Source organism: Oncorhynchus kisutch, linkage group LG20, assembly GCF_002021735.2.
Source record: "Oncorhynchus kisutch isolate 150728-3 linkage group LG20, Okis_V2, whole genome shotgun sequence".
Classification (NCBI taxonomy): domain Eukaryota; kingdom Metazoa; phylum Chordata; class Actinopteri; order Salmoniformes; family Salmonidae; genus Oncorhynchus; species Oncorhynchus kisutch.
Genome location: NC_034193.2, coordinates 21,237,009 through 21,256,570, shown reverse-complemented (window position 1 = coordinate 21,256,570; position 19,562 = coordinate 21,237,009). Strand labels below are relative to the sequence as shown.

Below are 19,562 nucleotides of genomic sequence, written 5' to 3'. Positions count from 1 at the left end.
GGCTCCTTAATTATTTGTTATTTTTCTATTTTTATTGATATATATATTTTTTAATTGAACCTTTATTTAACTAGGCAAGTCAATTAAGAACAAATTCTTATTTACAATGACGGCCTACTCTGGCCAAACCCTAACCCGGACGACGCTGGGCGCTATAGGACTCCCAATCACTGCCGGTTATGATACAGCCTGGAATTGAACCAGGGTCTGTAGTGATGCCTCTAGCACTGTGATGCAGTGCCTTAGACGGCTGCACCAGTTTATTTTAGTAAATAGTTTAACACTTTTTTTCTTCTTAAAACTGCATTGCTGGTTAAGGGCTTGTAAGTGAGCATTTCACTGTAAAGTCTACACCTGTTGTATTCGGAGCGTGTGACAATTGATTTGACTTGCTTGGGCCAAGAAACACGAGCATTAGTCTCTGTGAGACGCAGAGGTGAACGGATGATCTCTGCATGTGTGGCTCCCACCGTGAAGCATGGAGGAGGAGGTGTGATGGTGTGGGGGTGATTTGCTGGTGACACCGTCAGTGATTTATTTAGAATTCAAGGCACACTTAACCAGCATGGCTACCACAGCATTCTGCAGCGATACGCCATCCCGTCTGGCTTGCCCTTAGTGGTAATATAATTTGTTTTTCAACAGGACAATGACCCAACACACATACAGTCTGTGTAAGGGCTATTTGACGAAGAAGGAGAGTGATAGAGTGCTGCATCAGATGACCTGGCCTCCACAATCACCCGACCTCAATCCAATTGAGATGGTTTGGGATGAGTTGGATTGCAGAGTGAAGGAAAAGTAGCAAACACGTCCTCAGCATATATGAGAACTCTTTCAAGACTCTGAAGCTGGTTGAGAGAATGCCAAGAGTGTGCAAAGCTGTCATCTAGGCAAAGGGTGGCTACTTTGAAGAATACATTTTGATTTGTTTAACACTTTTTTGGTTACTACATGATTCCATATGTGTTATTTCATAGTTTTGATGTCTTCACTATTATTCTACAATGTAAAAAAAAAGTTTAAATAAAGAAAACCCCTTTTGACTGGTACTGTATATTTCCACACTATGAGGTTGGAATTATACTGAACAATTGTGAAAATTATGATAATGGCCATTTACAAACAAAAGAGCTGTTTGTTTTGGTGGGAATTTTGGCCTACCTGATGACATCACCAGGTGGTAAATTATTTAATAGACCAATAAGAGTGTTCCAAACCTCTGCCTATAACAGATCATTTTCAGTTTACCCCTCACACCAGTCCCAGACAGTCCTTGCTTGAGAAATTGTTCTTGCTAAGAAGCTATGTGAAAACAATCACAATAATGTACTTAATTGTTACCCAGAAATGATTTGATATTGAGATAAAAATGGCTGCATTGGGCCTTTAAGAAAGTTGATCCTGTCTAGGGTGTAATAGTATCTAATATTGGCATACTTGGTTACTTTTTAATAATTTATAAGTCCAGATGACAAATTCTGTAATTAGTTAATACTGTATGTGTGTGTGTGTGCGCGCATTTGCGTGCCTGCTGCTGCTTACCGTGTCTCTGTAGGCAGTGAAGGCAAAGCAGAGCTCAGCCCATTCAGTCTTCATTTTCTCCATGGCCTTCTCCAGAGAGTACTCCTTACTGGCAGACGCCCCTATCTCCTCAAGCCTGAGAGTTGAGGAAGGAAAAGTCAGAGACAGCTTCACATTGTACAGCAAATCACAACCTAACACATTTATGGAAAAGAGCAGAAACCCACTGAAAACGGTATTATCACTCGGGCTGGGACAATACCAGTATCGCAATATTCTTTCCATAGCAAAAATGAAAACACGAAGCAGACCATACTCTTTGGTCCTTTATAAACCTGCTCTATGTAAAATATTGTGTGCTATAGCTTGGAAAATAAATTAAAGGTGATTCTGGATGACAACATAATGATGTTTGTTTCCAATATTAGGGCTGGTTTCCTAAAGAGGTCAAATCCGCTTTGTGTTTTGTTTCCTTGCCACGGTATTAACGCGTAAGGTGCTACTGGTAAAACACTATACCACATTGAATGTCATTATGGTAATAAACCACCAATACATTCCCTGTTTCTCACCAACAATTATTTGGATTTCAGTTCCCTCCTATCTATCGCAATGCTAAGGCAGAGTGTAGAGTAGGAATGATGGGTTCTTACTTGTCGGAGAACTTGGACAGGCCCAGCTCCACCATGTTAAACAGTGAGGTGTCCACATCTGGCTTGACATCGAAGCCCACGATGGTGCTGATCTGAAAACAGGACACAGAGAAGCATCAATTATTCATCTCAGCTTCATGGATCACAGGTATGCAGGACTCACTGATCATCTTAGGGTTGAACTGTCTGGTACTGATAAGAGTTGTATTTTGGCTACTGACTGTTAATGATAATAACGTTTTTTTATTTTTTATAACAAAATATGACCCATTTTCAGACTAACTCCAATTTTAGGACAAGCTGACAATGTTTTGTAATGTGTTATCATACATAAATCCTTAAAAACACATTATATTCTGTCTCCTGGTTCAGTGTTGGTGCTCTGCTTCAGAGCTCCAGAGAGGGAGGGTTAGGGTACTGACTCTCTCCCAGTGACGGTCCTTGATGCCAGGATTACAGATGGTGGTGAGGATGGGCAGGTGCTGCTTGAATTTGTCGATCTTGATCTTGAAGCTGTCGGCCACACGGCGCGGCCCTGACAGGTCGGAGAAGGACTTGGTCAGCTTGTACATGGTCCTCCACATAGTGACCAGCTCTTCTGAGATCTTCTCAGCATTCAGGTGGAGGAAGGGACCTGGGAAGTGAGGCGCAAGATGAGAAAGTACACAAACAAGTAAGCAAACAAACAATCATTTCGGACCACAATGTGTAGAAACAAAATATACAGTTAGGGAAGTGAGGCGCAAGATGAGAAAGTACACAAACAAGTAAGCAAACAAACAATCATTTCGGACCACAATGTGTAGAAACAAAATATACAGTTATTACGGCAGTTCTTTCTATTAAAAATCTTATTGCGTGGAACCATTAAAGTTATAATACCAGTTGACATGTATCATAAAACTATGATACATCTTGATAAATGTTTTACAACATGGCCTGTGTGTAGTTCTGTACCGTTCATCCAGATCTCTGATTTGTTCTGGAAGTTGAGGGCATTGGTCCACAGCTGGTCATAGGGCTGCTTGTTGCCCATCAGGGTCTGCAGCATGGGGAACTGGCTCTGCTCCTTCTCCAGCAGAGTCTCCTCTTTGTTGATGTCCTGGAGGTGAGAGGAGAAGGCGACAAACCAATACCACATGAAAGTCATTCAGTAGCAAAAGCAGCAAGCACAGCAACAAAACTTACAAGGTGATCCGATGGCTGACAAATTAGTTTCGCATATCGCTCCTCATTAAAAGCAGTTTCAGTGACGGCAGGTCCAAACTGAGTTAGTGAAGTGAAACAATTCATAAACAGAAAAAAAACTGATTCAGTTTGAACCATTTTCCGATTCTCCTTTCACTCACGTCCAGTTCGGTGACGGCGGCGTCCAGACAGGAGGTGAGCTCGTTGAGCTTCTCCACGTTGTTTTTCATCTCCTCCAGGCTCATCAGCTCCTTCTTCTTGAAGGCCTCCACCTCCTTCCCCACACACTGCAACATCTGGTCAAACTCTGCTGTCCTGAGGAGGAGAGGCAGGAGAGGAGACTCAGCATGAGACAAAAGACGTCTCTGGTTTTGGTCTAGTATTGCTGTTTTGGTTTAGTGTGTATTTCATGAAGCGTATTAGGGCATTACGGTGAAGTTTGAAGAGTGTGAAGAGAAAGAGGGCAGAGAGAGAGAGAGAGAGAGAGAGAGAGAGAGAGAGAGAGAGAGAGAGAGAGAGAGAGAGAGAGAGAGAGAAGAAAGAAAAGAGAATAGAAGAGATGTCGTCTCCATGCAAGGTTTAGTATTGGAGGTTCCGGTTGTAAAGTTGACATGATGGTTCGGGATGAGGATTAGCCTTATTAGGGTCAGGACTGTCAATGTGTACTGGTGTGTAGCTACCTCTTGAGGAGGTGGTCCTCGGCATGTTCTCTCCTGGTGGCCAGACGGCTCTTACTGATCTCAAACACAGCCAGGATCTGTTCTGGCCAGTGGAACACACTACTGTTCAACTTCACATCATCGTCTAGAGAGAGAGAGAGCACAGAGATATCATGGTAGGTATAGAACTAAACATGCAAAACCTCCAACACAATAAGCAGTAACCCTTCAAAGGCGTTATCCATAAGATTTCAATTAAATTAACTTGAAATCTTATGGATAACACCTTCACAATCCATAAGATTTCTCCATTTAAATCCCAATGCAGAAATGTGTTTCCTAGAACAACAGGTGTTGTTCTAGGAATGACCAAACAGTATATCTGCTCAGTGCATCTCAATTCTATGCCCAAATCCCCAACCGTAAACAACTAACGACAGAGGTCCTCCATTACGCACGAGGCAGGGTGGCGTAGTCCAAGAGGAAGCTGAGGCGGTTGGCGGCCTCGTTGATCTCATCTTTCAGCTTGTGGACGGTCACCTCGCTGGTGTGCTTTAGGTACTGGTTCAGGGCCACCAGCTCCTCCGTGTTGCCTGGGGCCCCTGTGATGGTTGCAGCGATCTCGTCATAGCGGTGACAGATGCTAGAAAAAGAAAATTGGATTTCCGATTATTTTCTTTTAACAGTATGGGAGATGTAGCTCTTTGTTATAAGTCAAACACTTCAAAAGGTAGCAGTAACATTAGTACACAATAGTAAGAGCATTACATAATTGAGTGGATTTACCATCCAGTCATTTTTGTGTAAAGTGTGGTCTTATGGGTAGTGTAGTTCTATCTAAAACATAAGGAGTTCTTCCCTCTCTCACCTCTTGTTGAGCTCTCGGTTCTCGTCCACCTCGAAGACGATGAGCCTGTCCTTCAGCCTCTCAGCGCGGTCACACAGGTCCTTGTTCAGGCTCAGCACGTCCAGGCAAAACATGGACAGGGGCACCGTGATGTGCATTGAGGCAATCTCCTTCCACAACTGCTGCACACCCTCAATTTTCTGAGAAGGGGTGGGTAGAAGTAAGTGTTCTCATCCGATCTCCAAGTTCGCCATTCGAATAATAGCCTCTATTTTCAGCTTGACAATGCAATTCATGTTAAATGGTTGAATATTTTTTACGTTATACAGTACCAGTCGAAAGTTTGGACACACCTACTCATTCCAGGGTTTCTTTATTTTGACTATTTTCTACATTGTACAATAATAGTAATGACATCAGAACTATGAAATAACCCATACGGAATCATGTAGTAACCAAAAAAAGTGTTAAACAAATCAAAATATATTTTACATTTGACACTCTTCAAAGTAGCCACCCTTTGCCTTGATGACAGCTTTGCACACTTTTGGCATTCTCTCAACCAGCTTCATGAGGCAGTCAATGTACTGGAATGTACGTCAATTAACAGGTGTGCCTTGTTAAAAGTTAATTTGTGGAATTTATTTTATTCTTAATGCGTTTGAGCCAATCATTTGTGTTGTGACAAGGTAGGGGTGGTATACAGAATATAGCCCTATTTGGTAAAAGATCAAGTCCACAATTATGGCAAGAACAGCTTAAATAAGCAAAGAGAAACAACAGACCATCATTACTTTAAGACATAAAGGTCAGTCAATCTGGAAAATTTGAAGAACTTTGAAAGTTTCTTCAAGTGCAGTTGTTTTTTTTACATCAAGCACTATGATGAAACTGGCTCTCATGAGGACTGATACAGGAAAGGAAGATCCAGAGTTAGCTCTGCTGCAGAGGATAAGTTCATTAGTCACCAGCCTCAGAAATTGCAGCCCAAATTGTGAGGATCGACGCTGGAGACGAAAAGCAAGTAGAGGGAGTAAACATTTAATAAACAACGGACATGAAACAGAACAGGAAAAGAGTCTGGACAGGGGAAAAATAATGACATCAATGACAATAATGCTGACACAGGGACCCAACGGAGGAACAGACAGATATAGACGGGGCAATCAACAAAGTTAAGGAATCCAGGTGAGTCCAATGAGTGCTGCTGCGCGTAATGATGGTGACAGGTGTGCATAATGAAGGCAGCTTGGCGCCCTCGAGAGCCAGAGAGGATGAGCGGGAGCAGGCATGAGAGTACCCCCCCTCTAGGGGTGCCACGCGGCGTCCCACCTGGGTGAGCCTAACGGGCCGGCCGAGGCATGGGCGCTGGACTAGCTGGCTGAGGCGTAGAAGACCGACGAGCCAGCAGAGGCGTGGGAACCCAACGATCCAGCTGATGCGTGAAAGCCTGACGATTCCGCTGAGGCGTGGGAGCCTGACGAACCGGCTAAGGCGTGGGAGCCTGATGGGCCGGCTGAAGCATGACGTGCCGACCGAGGCAAGAAGACCTCTCGAGCCAGCTAAGGCGTTGAAGCCCGACGAGCTAGCTGAGGCACTACCGGTTCCATCGGCGACGGCACCAGGACACGATCTCAATATCAACTGTTCAGAGGAGACTGCGTGAATCAGGCCTTCATGTTTGAATTGCTGCAAAGAAACCACTACTAAAGGACACCAACACCAATAAGAAGAAGGTACTTGCTTGGGCCAAGAAATACGAGCAATGGACATTAGACTGGTGGAAATCTGTCCTTTGGTCTGACGAGTCCAAATGTGAGATTTTTGGTTCCAATTGCCGTGTCTTTGTGAGACGCAGAGTAGGTGAACGGATGATCTCCACGTGTGTGGTTCCCACCGTGAAGCATGGAGGAGGTGTGATGCTGTGAGGGTGCTTTACTGGTAACACTGTCTGTGATTTATTTACAATTCAAGGCACACTTAACCAGCATGGCTACCACAGCATTCAACAGCGATACGCCATCCCATCTGGTTTGCGCTTAGTGGGACTATCATTTGTTTTCCAACAGGACAAAGATACAACACACCTCTAGGGTGTGTAAGGGTTATTTGACCAAGAAGGAGAGTGATGGAGTGCTGCATCAGATGGCCAGACCTCAACCCAATTGAGATGGAAAAGCAGCCGACAGGTGCTCAGCATATGTGGGAACTCCTTCAAGACTGTTGGAAAAGCATTCCAGGTGAAGCTGGTTGAGAGAATGCTAAGAGTGTGCAAAACTGTAATCAAGGCAAAGGGTGGCTACTTTGAAGAATCCCAAATATAAAATGTATTTTGATTTGTTTAACACTTTTATGGTTACTACATGATTCCACATGTGTTATTTCATAGTTTTAATGTCTTCACTATTATTGTACAATGTAGAAAATAGTAAAAAATTCAGAAAAACCCTTGAATAAGTAGGTGTGTCCAAACTTTTGACTGGTACTGTAGGTCTACTAGTAGTGTTTGAAGGAAGGACGGCAGAGAGGCAAATATACCTTAGTAAAACCTTGCAGGGAATGTTTTTCTTTGAGGAACGCCACTATATCCTGCTTTGCAGTGTTGTCTAGTAGGTTGCTGTACTTCTTATACACGTTCAGGTACCTGGAGATCATATTGAAATATTGCAATGAGTAATTTTCTTAACTGAACCTTCATCCACCAAACAGGTTAACATAAAAGTATTGGAAGAAAGTAGAATGTCAGATAGTTGACTCAAATTTAGGTAGTATAGGTTTAGTTATGTCCCCATACTTCTTTGGTCCCACAGTGTTCTTCTGGAAGATGTTCTTGGCTCTGTTGATCAGGTCTGTGACCAGCAGCTCATCATGTCTGACAGAGTGCAGATAAAGGCCCTTTCCCTGGATTTCTGGGAAAAGGTTACACTCCACCTGTACAGAGAAGACCAGATAAACTGTCAGTCACAATCCTTTCCATGCTGAGCACCAGAACAAATTAGTCACATTCAATGGGTACAAATGTGAGTAAACGATTTTAAAGCCCACATGCAGGCTTTTTTTATTACATTTTTTAAATCATCACTGTATATGTTTAATGTGAATCACTGTGAGTTTTTTCCATGAAAATAACTCAAAATATTTGTTTAGTCATTTATTTCCCTGAGCCTCCTTTTGCCATTGAAATTATCGGTCTGTGCGGTTAGGATCATTTAGACTCTGAGCCTACCCCGCTTACCACTTCAAAGTATGAGGATACATATGCAAATAAAAGATGAATGGTCATTGGTCAGAATAATCTGATCAGATTGTGATGTCATGATGTGGGTCAAAAACTCCATCCCATCTAAACAGGCTGTAATTCCAGGATATATTTTCAAAATCTCTTACACTAAAAGGGCATTATCATATTTTTCACAATTTCAGAGTTTTATTTCAACCTCATAGGGTGGAAATATCATAAAACAGGACGGCACTGCCACTTTAAACTGTTAATATTGGAAATGTTTTAATTACAGAAATAGATTGAACAGATTAGATAAACAACTGAACATTAATCATGAAGAACTGAAAGGACAGCAGGCTGAGAGTTCTTTTTTTTTATACCCGTGGGAGTTTCTGGGCGCTCTTGATGATCTCCATGAAGCCCCGGTGGATGAGCTCCCAGCATTCCTGAAGGCTGGGCAGGAAGACAATGCGAGGCTCCTCCACCCTCAGCTTGACCAGCAGCACCTGCGGCTGCACGAAGCGCATCTCGTCAAACACTTCACCAAAGTCATTCCCGTCCTGTCCAACAAATCATAGAGAACAGAACAAATAACATTAGTCTTCTTTATAATGAACTAATTGAAATACAGTGCCTTGCGAAAGTATTCGGCCCCCTTGAACTTTGCGACCTTTTGCCACATTTCAGGCTTCAAACATAAAGTATTTTTTTGTGAAGAATCAACAACAAGTGGGACACAATCATGAACTGGAACAACATTTATTGGATATTTCAAACTTTTTTAACAAATCAAAAACTGAAAAATTGGGCGTGCAAAATTATTCAGCCCCCTTAAGTTAATACTTTGTAGCGCCACCTTTTGCTGCGATTACAGCTGTAAGTCGCTTGGGGTATGTCTCTATCAGTTTTGCACATCGAGAGACCGACATTTTTTCCCATTCCTCCTTGCAAAACAGCTCGAGCTCAGTGAGGTTGGATGGAGAGCATTTGTGAACAGCAGTTTTCAGTTCTTTCCACAGATTCTTGATTGGATTCAGGTCTGGACTTTGACTTGGCCATTCTAACACCTGGATATGTTTATTTTTGAACCATTCCATTGTAGATTTTGCTTTATGTTTTGGATCATTGTCTTGTTGGAAGACAAATCTCCGTCCCAGTCTCAGGTCTTTTGCAGACTCCATCAGGTTTTCTTCCAGAATGGTCCTGTATTTGGCTCCATCCATCTTCCCATCAATTTTAACCATCTTCCCTGTCCCTGCTGAAGAAAAGCAGGCCCAAACAATGATGCTGCCACCACCATGTTTGACAGTGGGGATGGTGTGTTCAGGGTGATGAGCTGTGTTGCTTTTACGCCAAACATAACGTTTTGCATTGTTGCCAAAAAGTTCAGCTCCTTGTATGAGCTGAAAGTTTAGAGGGACGGCCAGGTCTTGGTAGATTTGCAGTGGTCTGATACGCCTTCCATTTCAATATTATCGCTTGCACAGTGCTCCTTGGGATGTTTAAAGCTTGGGAAATCTTTTTGTATCCAAATCCGGCTTTAAACTTCTTCACAACAGTATCTCGGACCTGCCTGGTGTGTTCCTTGTTCTTCATGATGCTCTCTGCGCTTTTAACGGACCTCTGAGACTATCACAGTGCAGGTGCATTTATACGGAGACTTGATTACACACAGGTGGATTGTATTTATCATCATTAGTCATTTAGGTCAACATTGGATCATTCAGAGATCCTCACTGAACTTCTGGAGAGAGTTTGCTGCACTGAAAGTAAAGGGGCTGAATAATTTTGCACGCCCAATTTTTCAGTTTTTGATTTGTTAAAAAAGTTTGAAATATCCAATAAATGTCGTTCCACTTCATGATTGTGTCCCACTTGTTGTTGATTCTTCACAAAAAAATACAGTTTTATATCTTTATGTTTGAAGCCTGAAATGTGGCAAAAGGTCGCAAAGTTCAAGGGGGCCGAATACTTTTGCAAGGCACTGTACCTACAGTTGAAGTCGAAAGTTTACATACAATTAGGTTGGAGTCATTAAAACGTATTTTTCAACCACTCCACAAATCTCTTGTTAACAAACTATACTTTTGGCAAGTCGGTTAGGACATCTACTGTCACGGGGAATGACGCCGGAGAGACGAAGCAAGTACGGGGAGTAAACATTTAATAAATGACGGACATATAACGAGACAGTTTCTGTTTGCTGACGCTGTGCCTAAGACAAAAGACAATCAATTCAGCAGCAGGGAACAGAGCAAGGGAACTGACAAATATAGGGGAGGAGATGAACATGTGATAAATGAGTCCAGGTGAGTCCAATAACGCTGATGCGAGCGATGAGTGAAGGCAGGTGTGGGTGATGGATGGCAGGAGCGTGTGATGCAGGGTAATCTGGCACCCTCAAGGGCCAGGGGAAGGGAAGAGCGGGAGCAGACGTGACAGTACCCCTCCCTCTTGGGACGCCACCCGGTGTCCCACCTAGGCGAACCGGCCGAGACATGGGCGCAGGGCAAGCCGTATGGGGCATGAAAGCCTGATGAACCGGCAGGAGCGTGAGAGCCTGGCAAGCCAGCTCAGGCATGGGACGCCTGTCAATCCTGCTGAAGAAGGGGAGCCCAATGATCCAGTGGCGTGTGACGTGGGATGGGAAGCCGCTGAGCCAGGAAAACCTTTCGAACCAGCCAGGGCGTGGAAGCCCGACGGGCTGGCTTAGGCACCCCCGGTTCCATCAGCGGTGGGATCCACCTCTGACGTCTCCAATAAAACAAAAGACAAAAACTTCTGGACCATCCAACAAGAACTGACGATCCGGCTGAGGCCCGATGTGGGATGGACGCCATCCGAGCCAACCGGGGCAAGGAAACCTCTCGAGCCAGCTAGAGCGTGAAAGCCCGATAAGCTGGCTAGGCTTCCCCGGGTTCCATTGGTGGCGACCCAGAACCGCTGCCACCATTCCAACCGTACTCCCCGGCGCTTCGTATGTATAGCTATAATATAATATACAGTGGGGCAAAAGGGTATTTAGTCAGCCACCAATTGTGCAAGTTCTCCCACTTTAAAATATGAGAGAGGCCTGTAATTTTCATCATAGGTACACTTCAACTATGACAGACAAAATGAGAAAAGAATATCCAGAAAATCACATTGTAGGATTTTTTATGAATTTATTTGCAAATTATGGTGGAAAATAAGTATTTGGTCACCTACAAACAACCAAGAGCCCGTCTAAAGTTTGCTAGAGAGCATTTAGATGATCCAGAAGAAGATTGGGAGAATGTCATATGGTCAGATGAAACCAAAATATAACTTTTTGGTAAAAACTCAACTCGTCATGTTTGGAGGACAAAGAATGCTGAGTTGCATCCAACACAATACCTACTGTGAAGCATGGGGGTGGAAACATCATGCTTCGGGACTGTTTTTCTGCAAAGGGACCAGGACCACTGATCCATGTTAAGGAAAGAATGAATGGGGCCATGTATTGTGAGATTTTGAGTGAAAACCTCCTTCCATCAGCAAGGGCATTGAAGATGAAACGTGGCTGGGTCTTTCAGCATGACAATGATCCCAAACACACCGCCCGGGCAATGAAGGAGTGGCTTCGAGAGAAACATTTCAAGGTCCTGGAGTGGCCTAGCCAGTCTCCAGATCTCAACACCATAGAAAATCTTTGGAGGGAGTTGAAAGTCTGTGTTGCCCAGCAACAGCCCCAAAACATCACTGCTCTAGAGGAGATCTGCATGGAGGAATGGGCCAAAATACCAGCAACAGTGTGTGAAAACTTTGAAGACTTACAGAAAACGTTTGACCTCTGTCATTGCCAACAAAGGGTATATAACAAAGTATTGAGATAAACTTTTGTAGGTGACCAAATACTTATTTTCCACCATAATTTGCAAATAAATTCATAACAAAATCCTACAATGTGATTTTCTGGATTTTTTCTCTCTCATTTTGTCTGTCATAGTTGAAGTGTACATGTGATGAAAATTACAGGCCTCTCTCATCTTTTTAAGTGGGAGAACTTGCACAATTGATGGCTGACTAAATACTTTTTTGCCCCACTGGAATTTTCTTGAATTTTCCAAGCCGTTTAAAGGCACAATCAACTTAGTGTATGTAAACTTCTGACCTACTGGAATTGTGATACAGTGAATTATATGTGAAATAATCTGTCTGTAAACTTTTGTTGGAAAAATGACTTGTGTCATGCACAAAGTAGATGTCCTAACCAACTTGCCAAAACTATAGTTTATTAACAAAAAAATTGTGGAGTGGTTGAAAAACAACTTTTAATGACTCCAACCTAAGTGTATGTAAACTTCCGACTTAAACTGTAGGTCCATTATTATTTCGACACAGTTTCGATTTGGTTTTAGTCATTTGAATGTCGATTGAGATTGTCCCACAAGAAAACAATTCCGGGGACAACAGGCCGGATTGAATGGGCTTACGGGGCCATATGTTTGACACCACTTGTATAGATAGTTGAACCGTGGTTGAACCCTGACAGAGTTGAGTGGTTAGACAGACCTGGTGCAGGGTGAAGAACTGGAGCAGGTCCTGCAGGGAAGCAATGATCAGGCTCCGGAGCTGTAGGGACATGAGGGCGGCCACGCAGGAGAAGAACTCCTGGGCACTGACTGGGGCCACGTGGTCACTCTGGGGCACCAGGGGCAGCCAAAGGTTCTTGTAGGTGACAAATAGGGACACACAGCGCGGCAGCCACCTGCAAGACACAGACACCGGGGTCTCATATAGTCCACATGAGGGATTGTTGTATGTACACCGAACAATAATATATACACAATATGCAACCATTTCAAAGATTTTACTGAGTTACAGTTCATATAAGGAAATCAGTCAATTGAAATAAATGTATTAAGCCCCAATCTATGGATTTCACATGATTGGGAATACAGATACGCATCTATTGGTCACAGATACCTTAAAAAAAAAAGTTGGGTCGTAGATCAGAACACCAATCAGTATCTAGTGTGACCACCATCACCAATCAGTATCTAGTGTGACCACCATTTGCCTCATCCAGCGCAACACATGTCCTTCACATAGAGTTGATCAGGCTGTTGATTGTGGCCTGTGGAATGTTGTCCCACTCCTCTTCAATGGCTGTGCAAAGTTGCTGGATATTTGGAACTGGAATACGCTGTCGTACACGTCAATCCAGAGCATCCCAAACATGCTCAATGGGTGACATGTCTGGTGAGTATGCAGGCCATGGAAGAACTGGGTCATTTTCAGCTTCCAGGAATTGTGTACAAATCCTTGGGACATGGGGCCATGCATAATCATGTTGAAACATGAGGTGATGCCGGCAGATGAATGGCACGACAATGGGCCTCAGGATCTTATCAAGGTATCAATAAAATGCAGTTGTGTTCGTTGTCCACAGCTTATCCCTGCCCATACCATAACCCCACCGCCACCGTGTGGCACTCTGTTCACAATGTTGACATGAGCAAACCACTCGCGCACACAACGCCATACACACTGTCTGCCATCTGCCCGGTACAGTTGAAACCGGATTCATCTGTGAAGAGCGCACTTCTCCAGAATACCAGTGGCCATCAAAGGTGAGCATCTTCCCACTGAAGTGGGTTACGATGCCGAACTGCAGTCAGGTCAAGACCCTGGTGAGGACAACGAGTACGCAGATGAGCTTCCCTGAGACGGCTTCTGACAGTTTGTGTGATTTTTTTCGGTTGTGGTCTCAGAAGCCGGATGTGGAGGTCCTGGTCTGGTGTGGTTACACATGGTCTGCGATTGTGAGGCCGGTTGGACGTACTGCCAAATTCTCTAAAACGACATTGGAGGCGATTTATGGTAGAGAGATTAACATTAAATTCTCTGGCAACAGCTCTGGTGGACATTCCTGCAGTCAGCATGCCAATTGCACACTCCCTCAAAACTTGAAATATCTGTGGCATTGTGTAGTGTGACAAAACTGCACATTTTACAGTAGCCTTTTATTGTCCCCAGCACAAGGTGCACCTATGCAATGACCGTGCTGTTTCATCAGCTTTTTGATATGCCACACCTGTCATGTGGCTGGATTATCTTGGCAAAGGAGAAGTGCTCAATAACAGGGATGTAAACAAATTTCTGCACAACATTTGAGAGAAATTTGCTTTCTGTACATATAGAATATGGCAGGGATCTTTTATTTCAGCTTATGAAACATAGGACCACACTTTACATTTTGATTTTATATTTTTGTTCACTGTATATGCCCCCAGTGATTGAAAGGAGGCTTGCTGGCAGCGGTGTGACACCATTTTGCCACCAGTGGTTGATAGGAAAGTTGCCACCAGCATTCTGCCGCCGACAGTGGTCTGATACAGTGGTCTGATACAGTAGGTGCTTGCTTGCTGGTCCCCTGTATGTGTGTAGTATTGTTGTGACACATATATGTGTCCCTGTATGTATGTTACTCTATGACGTAGTTTCCGCCTCCAGAAAAAGGACGAAACCTAGCAACTGGTGCAATGTTTAGGCATTTCAACAGCGCCACACCAGAACATGATCTCCTTTGGCTCTACTGTGGTTGGCAAGGGAGACTGAACTGTCAAGAGAACAATGGTATCCAAGCAGGCACAAACTCAGAAAAAAAATCAACACATTTCTGTGAAATTTCAAAAGCTCATATTTCAGCCACAAATCATGTTTACTGGTCCCTTGCTCTAAACACAGCAGGTTGCAATGGAATCCTTAAGTGAGAAGAAAGACACGACAGGGGTATGACACAGTGAACACGGAGAAGACATGAGACTCTCACTACAACACCGGGATTAGCCATGCAGACCTTGGCCTATCTGCCGACCTGTATGTCAACCCGCCTGTCTGTCTACCTGGCTGAATGACTGTCTTACAAGCTCTGACTGTCTGTCTATTTGGTTGACTTGACTGACTGTCTACCCGTCTGTCTGGCTGGCTGACTGACTGTTTCACTGATTGTTTGATTAACTGCCTGCCTGACTGACTGAAGACAGTAGGTTACTAACCTATTAGCCAGGTCGTCCCTGGTGATTTGGCACTGTCTCTGAATCAGGTCTTCAAACTCGGTGGGCAGCAGGGGGAAGTTGGCAGAGAAAAGGTCCCCTAGTCTCACAAACCTCAAGGAGGAGAAACTGAAAGGATGAGAAAAGAAAGACAGAGAGACATAAGGGTTAACTTGTATTATCTGAACTGTGTGTCCACTTTACTTTCGCACACCGATCAACTCTTATTTGAGACATTTAAGACATGGTTATTAACAGTAGGGGTTCATGGTGATTCACTTGGTTTGATCAACTAATGCAGGTTAATACAGGAGATCAACAGAGCACCATGCATAGGTTCAGGCAAGTCCATTAAGAAACTGTATCTGAAACTCGATCTTCTGATCCACAGGGAGGAGATTAGATCTTATAGCATTTAAACAATTGTTTAGCTTGTTTTATGGTACTGAGCTTAGTTTTGCTTCCTTATGTTTTTTTTTGTAAACAGTTTATTTAAACAGATTGGTTGCCAGAGCAACAGTGTATTCTGCCACATATAGACCTACTACCAAATGTGATCTGTGATTTGGGGAATGTAAACCTACGCAAACCATTTTGTTACCTAGTTTACTGGAACTACAAACCCTGACACAAAATGGAAACGGTTGCAGTTGATGCTCATTTTAAGTCCGTCTTTGCTCAGGCTACTAGGCTACCTGTTCACCCAGAGGTCCTGCAGGTGGAACATCATGGGGTTGAGAGTGAAGAGGTGCTGGCTCTGCCAGGTGTGGGCCTGGCTGTAATTGCAGGCCCAGGGGACGGGCCCTCGGATCACCCTCCTGGGGAAGGGCCTGGGGATGCTGGAGATGAACAGACGCTGCCTCTCCGACGGGTCCCTCAGGATGTAGTCAACTGGTTGGATCCAAGAGGGGAGACAGAAAACATGGAGGCAAGGGAACTTTCAGTGGGCGAAGGGTGATTTGATAGACAACCACATTGCTTTGATTGGAATGTTTGCAAATATGTGTAGGCTATATTCTTTTCAGTTGTTGCTGGATAGTAAAATTAAAATGACTATCAACATTATTAGCACACTCATTACAAGTAGTGTATTAATAAATGAAAGTAGTATTGCGGTACATGTAAGAAACATTGCAGTCATGTAACAAATTCTCCTGCTACTGGTAGTATTGCTCACCTATGCTCTTCTTGAGACTGAAGCCGTAGTCTTTGTTGACCTCATCTAGCAGATTCCCCTTCAGTATCTCCATGTTCCTGCTGCTGTCCTGAATGCCAGGGGGCAGGAGCTTCATTATCTTCTTAATCTGCTGGGGGGGCTGGTGGGCCAGCATTGGGCTGTGGACGCCGTTACTAATGTAGTACGCGTACCTCTGTAGAAATCAGCAAAACACTTCACATCAAGTATACATCCAAAATGAACAAGCTGCCAAAAGAGTGAAAGCAATGAAACAATTGACTGACTAAATAGGTTGAATGGACTGGAGGCTATACTATTCTAATTGCCTGCTCTATTATATTCCCACTATTCTATTCTCCTCTATTCGGTTACATTCTATGTAATTCTATATAATATATAATATTTCCTTCTCTATTCTATTTCCTTCCATATACCATTATATTTCCCTATCTATTCTATTTCCTTATCTATTCTATTCTGGATGCTTACCTCCAGGTCTCTTTCTGTAGGTTCTGTCTCAAAAGGCCACATCTGTTCCTCTTGGCGCCGCATGATGTCCAGCTGCTGTTTGGGAGTCAGGGGTCGGCTGATGGGGGGCAGAGGATCTCTGGGGCTGAACTTAAGTCCAGGTGAGATCGAGGTGTCAGGAGCTGAATCCCTTGGGATTGAGATGACAAAGCATTACAAAGACCACTTCAATGACACCCCTTTGTCCAGATTTCAGTGGTCAACACTTAATGTTGATGTATTTGATAGGTATGTTACCATCCCCTGGGGGTGAGTCTCTTCCTCTTCTCAGCTGGGCTAGATGCTAAAATGAGAATTAAGATAAAATGTTCGATCTTGTTTTGGATATTATTGTTTTGATGCCACTCAATTCAGCACCGATCAGGTGGTCAGCAAAGTAGCAACAGTGGGATGAATCAGAATAAGAATTATTCACATATGAAAATGTCAAAAGGATACAAGGTGCAGGCACATCCCCAAGTGAGTCTTTGACGGTTCCAGGTCTCCTCTGTAGGTTTCTGATCTTCAGGTGACGAGCCTGGGGGCTGTAGTTGTTCCCAATGGACTCACTGGGGGTGCGATGGTGCCGTTGTTCCTTATAAGGTACAGCCAGAGTCCAAGATGTGTTCTGGAGGATGGGTGGGTGATGGCTGTGCCTGAGAACAATCTGGAACAATTTAAAAGTAATGAGTTAACTTGCAGGAATGACATGGAATTGTCCTAGTAGGTATGCACACAAAGGAACACACTAATAATAATTTCCCACCAATCAATAGCACTTTAGGGACTGGCTTCTTTACATAAAGGTCTTACTTGGTAAAGCTCTGATGGTTCTTCACTAGAGGCCTGGGGCTGAGGTGGGAGACCAGGTAGTCCTCTTGCATGACTCATGTTATATATAGAATCATCCTCCATCTGCAGTTCAAATAGAAACTCTCACTCAGCTGAGCAAGGCTCTCTGGCCATTACATTCACAAACACACTTATGTTGTATGCATAATTTAGTTATCATAACAAAGCATAGCCTACCTCTTTTAAGCGTTCCATTTTTAATTTAGGAAATTGTCAATTAAATAAATAACGTCAAGCTAGAGGCAGTGGTTATACAGCGGATATAACATGTTTTTAAGACTAAACCCTTTGAAATATGTGTCTAAAACACACGAACCCACTGCAAAACCTGCGCACACCAATGTGCGATGCAATTGTATCCACACAGAATGATTTGAAACATTCCAATACACCCGAACCATTCTATTACAGTATGTCATAATTAGCCTACCTGTTGCTGGTGCTTTCGCGACAGAATTTCCATTCGGGCAACATGTCGTTTCTTAGCAAATGCCATTCCTAAAATGTATCACAAAGCTTCGTTTGTGACATCTCTCTCAAAGTTGTCAAAGTGCCACTGCCACACCGCTTGAAATACCAACTCTGGCACCAACTCATACAGCCATTGTCATGACGAGTTGTAGGCGAAGTAGCTACTGTAGTCCACCATTCTACCCGGCTAATATAAGAATGGGAAAATCAATGTTGATGACACTATTCTGTAGTTAAAGAACTACAATCAGCTACAATGTCTCTATCCGGGGACTTCTCTCCCATGGTAACAGCTGTCGTTACCTAGCAACGTGAGGCACGAAAACTTTTAGGCATATGTTTCAATCAAATGTTTTACTAGAATGACCAGCAAAATAGTACCAAATATTGTGCTTGAGCTGGACTAGAAAGACAGTTATTTTGCCTGTCATGAGATTTAGTTCTGACTGAGAGACTTGACAGAATACACTTTGCTGAGTCATACATATGGGATTTGAAGATTTATTTGTGCATGCAGTCATCCATAAACGCAATCATATTATGCTTCAACATGGGATGATTGTTGATAGGGAGATGGACAAAGGGGATTCCCACGCCTACAATCAGTACCGCTAGTGTATGTGAAAACATCGATTTACAAAACGTTTCTAATGGCCACTAGGGGTCACAACAAGCTAGTTCGTGGTTGTGAGGTCAGTGAGGGTTTGGTTGCGCTGATGTGGCAAACAGAGGACAAGCTTATTCAACTGTTCTCTGAGATTTAAAAGAAAGCCAACTTTGGGATTTTTGAAGATGAATATTGTTGTTTCATTGTTGCACAGTGACATTGAAGACCTGCATCTCAATTCACGAGAGAGTAGACTAAAAATGACTTCTCATCCTACATTCCAGGTAGGCATATGAGGCCTGCTTTTGCTTATGTTTTGGGTTTTCTTATGCTGCTTTTGATGAATTACCATAGTGATGAAATTATAGTGAGTGCAATATGAGTCCTTTATTTTCTGTGCTGTCCTGACCCCTCTCTGGTACAGCCCGTGCTGTGCATTCTGGATACCTGTGGCTAAATCTCTTATAAAAATCTAAAAATCACCTTCAACACCCAACATGGTGCAAGAAGATTACGTCAAATGCTGCCCGAACTTGTCGAGACAGGGTCATTCCAACTGTGTTCAAAATTAGATTCACTCAGAGATAGACAGCTGATTAGACTTTTGAAAACATTGCTGCTTTTTTTGTGATAAAAGTTACTAAAGCAGGTTTTGTGAACTTGACATTCTGTCTTTGTCTTGTATAGAGTAACATGTATATTAGCTTCGTCTGACACAAAGCTAATATAACTGCCAGTGGCACTCTATTCAAGAAGAGAAGAGGACTGGACTGGTAACAAATGGACATTACATGATTTGTTGTGTTCCTTCAGGCTTGTCTGGTGTAAATTACTG

General features: G+C 43.3%; 1 protein-coding gene across 1 annotated transcript in view; it reads right to left on the bottom strand.

Moving 5' to 3' along the window:
* The window catches only part of dnah3 (dynein axonemal heavy chain 3), a 51,318-nt gene extending 32,988 nt beyond the window's left edge, over positions 1-18,330 (bottom strand). The window contains exons 1-20 of the mRNA XM_020453258.2: positions 18,080-18,330; positions 17,611-17,712; positions 17,257-17,464; positions 17,056-17,101; positions 16,780-16,948; positions 16,291-16,483; positions 15,809-16,004; positions 15,117-15,242; positions 12,628-12,823; positions 8,475-8,654; positions 7,666-7,802; positions 7,410-7,515; positions 4,893-5,071; positions 4,483-4,667; positions 4,046-4,169; positions 3,527-3,680; positions 3,135-3,279; positions 2,600-2,811; positions 2,178-2,269; positions 1,546-1,660 (exon numbers count right to left, since the gene is read on the bottom strand). Coding sequence (XP_020308847.2) covers positions 1,546-1,660; positions 2,178-2,269; positions 2,600-2,811; positions 3,135-3,279; positions 3,527-3,680; positions 4,046-4,169; positions 4,483-4,667; positions 4,893-5,071; positions 7,410-7,515; positions 7,666-7,802; positions 8,475-8,654; positions 12,628-12,823; positions 15,117-15,242; positions 15,809-16,004; positions 16,291-16,483; positions 16,780-16,948; positions 17,056-17,101; positions 17,257-17,464; positions 17,611-17,712; positions 18,080-18,145 — 2,931 coding nt within the window. The 5' untranslated portion in view covers positions 18,146-18,330. The remainder of the gene's footprint in view (positions 1-1,545; positions 1,661-2,177; positions 2,270-2,599; positions 2,812-3,134; positions 3,280-3,526; positions 3,681-4,045; positions 4,170-4,482; positions 4,668-4,892; positions 5,072-7,409; positions 7,516-7,665; positions 7,803-8,474; positions 8,655-12,627; positions 12,824-15,116; positions 15,243-15,808; positions 16,005-16,290; positions 16,484-16,779; positions 16,949-17,055; positions 17,102-17,256; positions 17,465-17,610; positions 17,713-18,079) is intronic.
* Positions 18,331-19,562: the final 1,232 nt, after the last annotated feature.